This window comes from Pinus tabuliformis, chromosome 6 (genome assembly GCF_031772625.1).
Source record: "Pinus tabuliformis cultivar Carrire ecotype Pingquan chromosome 6, CPIR1, whole genome shotgun sequence".
NCBI lineage: Eukaryota > Viridiplantae > Streptophyta > Pinopsida > Pinales > Pinaceae > Pinus > Pinus tabuliformis.
The window spans coordinates 831,089,943-831,092,571 of record NC_142292.1 but is presented as its reverse complement, the minus strand read 5'-3'; the positions used below and the strand labels follow the sequence as shown (position 1 = coordinate 831,092,571).

Here is a 2,629-nt window from a genome sequence, read left to right as displayed (position 1 = left end):
GTCCCCTCAATGTGAAACCCAAACTCCCCTCAGGTGATGGTAACATTGATCCTGAAGGCTTTACAAAAATACCAATCCGTCGCCGTCATGGGAAAAAACCTCAATCTAATCATGCTCCTGCATTCAAAGCTCCACTACCCAATCGTTTCTCAGTTTTAGCTTCACAAGATTCACCCGCTATGCCTGAAGCCGATACTCCTGTTACTCTGCAGCATTCCCAGACTCCCCCCAACAAATCTAAGCCAACCTCATCAGCCTCGGCACCTCCCATTCAAGCCAAATCACCACCCTCTGCCTCAGAGCCAGAGGATCTTGTTTCTGCCAAAGGAAAAACTATGTCAAACGAAATCACTCAAGAGTCGGACATGGATTTAGATGCCGCTCTAGCTCTAAGTCTTTATGAACAAAATATGGAGAACGCTATCGTTGATGCAAATGATATGGAGGAAGATCGAGAAGACGTTGATCTCGAGGAATTTGACATATCCAAGCTGGACATATCCAAACTGGAAACTGCATGCAAACAAAAAGAGTATAACTCAATCCCTCCCTGGCAATTAGACAAAATAGAAGGAGTACTAACAAGAGTACAACATCACAAAAGTTTGGGCATTCAAGGAGGCAGTCATTGGGATGGAAGAAAAATCAACAAAGAACAAAAGAAAAGAGGCAGAAAAACAGACTTACAGCGCACCATCGCAGTAGGGGAAATACTCATGGATTCGGGACAATTCCCCAAGTTGACCAAGTTCTTCAAGCCCAAATCTCCATCTACATGAAGCTACTCTCATGGAATTTAAGAGGACTAAACAGTCCCACAAAGCACAGAGCAATTAAAAACATCATAATGAAAGAAAAACCAGCAATAGTATTGATCCAAGAAACGAAATGTAGCAGTTTAACAATGGACAGTCTCAGCAGTAAAGTATGGGCAGGCAGCAGCTCGATGGCAGTGGATTCCTCTGGTGCCTCCGGAGGTCTGGCTATCATGTGGAATCCTCAGGTAGTGTCACTCGACAACTTTCACGCCACTCTGCATCTCATTCAAGCAACATTTCACATCATAGGCACCAGCATACATGGGCACATCACCAATGTGTACTTCCCGCAAACCATACAGCAGAAATCTGATCTCCTGGACACAATTTCCATCCTAAATGCAAACAGAAAGTTTCCTTTATGGATAGGTGGAGGAGACTTCAACATCATAAAATCGATGGAAGAGAAAAGAGGGGGTAGGACACGGTTAGATAGTGATAGCAGCAGATTCAAGCAATTCATCCAAGATAACCGACTCATGGACATCTCAACTTCCAATGGCATCTTCACCTGGTCAAACAAAAGAAAAGGTGCCCACCAAATTTCTTCAAGATTAGATCGTTTTCTAGTTTCAGATAATGCCATACACCTAGGCGGGGAATTCAATGCAGAAATCATCCCGCAAGGAGGTTCAGATCACTGGCCTATTCTTCTCCAATGGTCCAGACCTGGCATCAGCAACAACAGACCTTTCAAGTTCGAGGCCTTTTGGCTCACTGATAGCAATTTTAAAGAGGTAGTCAATCAAGCCTGGACATCCTTCATTCCGCCAGAAGGAGCCAGGATGTATCAGTTCCAACAAAAGTTGAAACATCTGAAGTCCTCCCTCAAAATCTGGAACCGAGATCATTTTGGCAATATACAGCAGAAAAAACAAAAATTAGAACAACAGATGAAGGAATTACAACAAAGATTTATTTTGGAAGGACGCACTGAGGAACAAATACAATAGGAGAAAACCTTATGGAGTCAGATCGAAGAGAAACAAAATCAGGAAGAAATTCTATGGCGGCAAAAGTCGCGAGTAAGCTGGCTCAGAGAAGGTGAAAGAAATACCAAATTTTTTCACAAAACAACCATACAACGGCGCATGCACAACAAAATCTCCTTTATCAATAATCAACAGGGAGAAAGATTGGAAGCCCACGAAGATATGGAGAAAGAATTCACTGGTTACTTCAAGGACATTCTAAAGGAACCCAATGAAAACAGAGATGAAGCAATTCAAGCCATTACTCAACACATTCCAAAAATTATTAATGAAGATCACAACACTCAACTTCTCTTGCCTGTCACTCTAAAAGAGGTAGAAGACGCCATATCACAGCTCAAAGATGGAAAAGCGCCAGGGCCTGACGGATTCACGGCCAATTTCTTCCATGCATTTTGGGACCTCATCAAACTGGAAGTGTGGGAATTGGTGGAAGAATCCCGAAGTATGCACTGGATACTCCCGTCAATCAACTCCACCTTTATTGCTTTAATCCCCAAGGAAGCAGCCCCAAACAAGCCGGAAAAATATAGACCCATAGCACTCTGTAATGTAATTTACAAACTAATCTCAAAGGTTATAGCAAATCGTCTCAAGCCGTTATTACCACTGCTCATCTCTCCAGAACAGACAGGGTACGTTGAAGGAAGGCAAATAATGGATGGAATCATTCTCTCAAATGAAGTCATACACTCTCTAAAGTTGCTCAAAAAACCAGGTATGATTCTCAAATTGGATCTTTCTAAAGCCTTTGATAAACTCAGTTGGAATTATATCCACAAAATGCTCTTAGCTTTTGGTTTCAGTGTAACCTGGTCC

The 2,629-nt window shown here is 42.4% G+C and overlaps 1 protein-coding gene across 1 annotated transcript; it reads left to right on the top strand.

The window, feature by feature from the left end:
* The first annotated feature begins 904 nt into the window (after nucleotides 1-904).
* On the top strand, nucleotides 905-1,771 carry LOC149261407 (uncharacterized). The gene has a single exon (XM_089369031.1). The coding sequence runs from the start codon at nucleotides 905-907 to the stop codon at nucleotides 1,769-1,771; it is 867 nt and encodes a 288-aa protein (XP_089225157.1).
* Nucleotides 1,772-2,629: the final 858 nt, after the last annotated feature.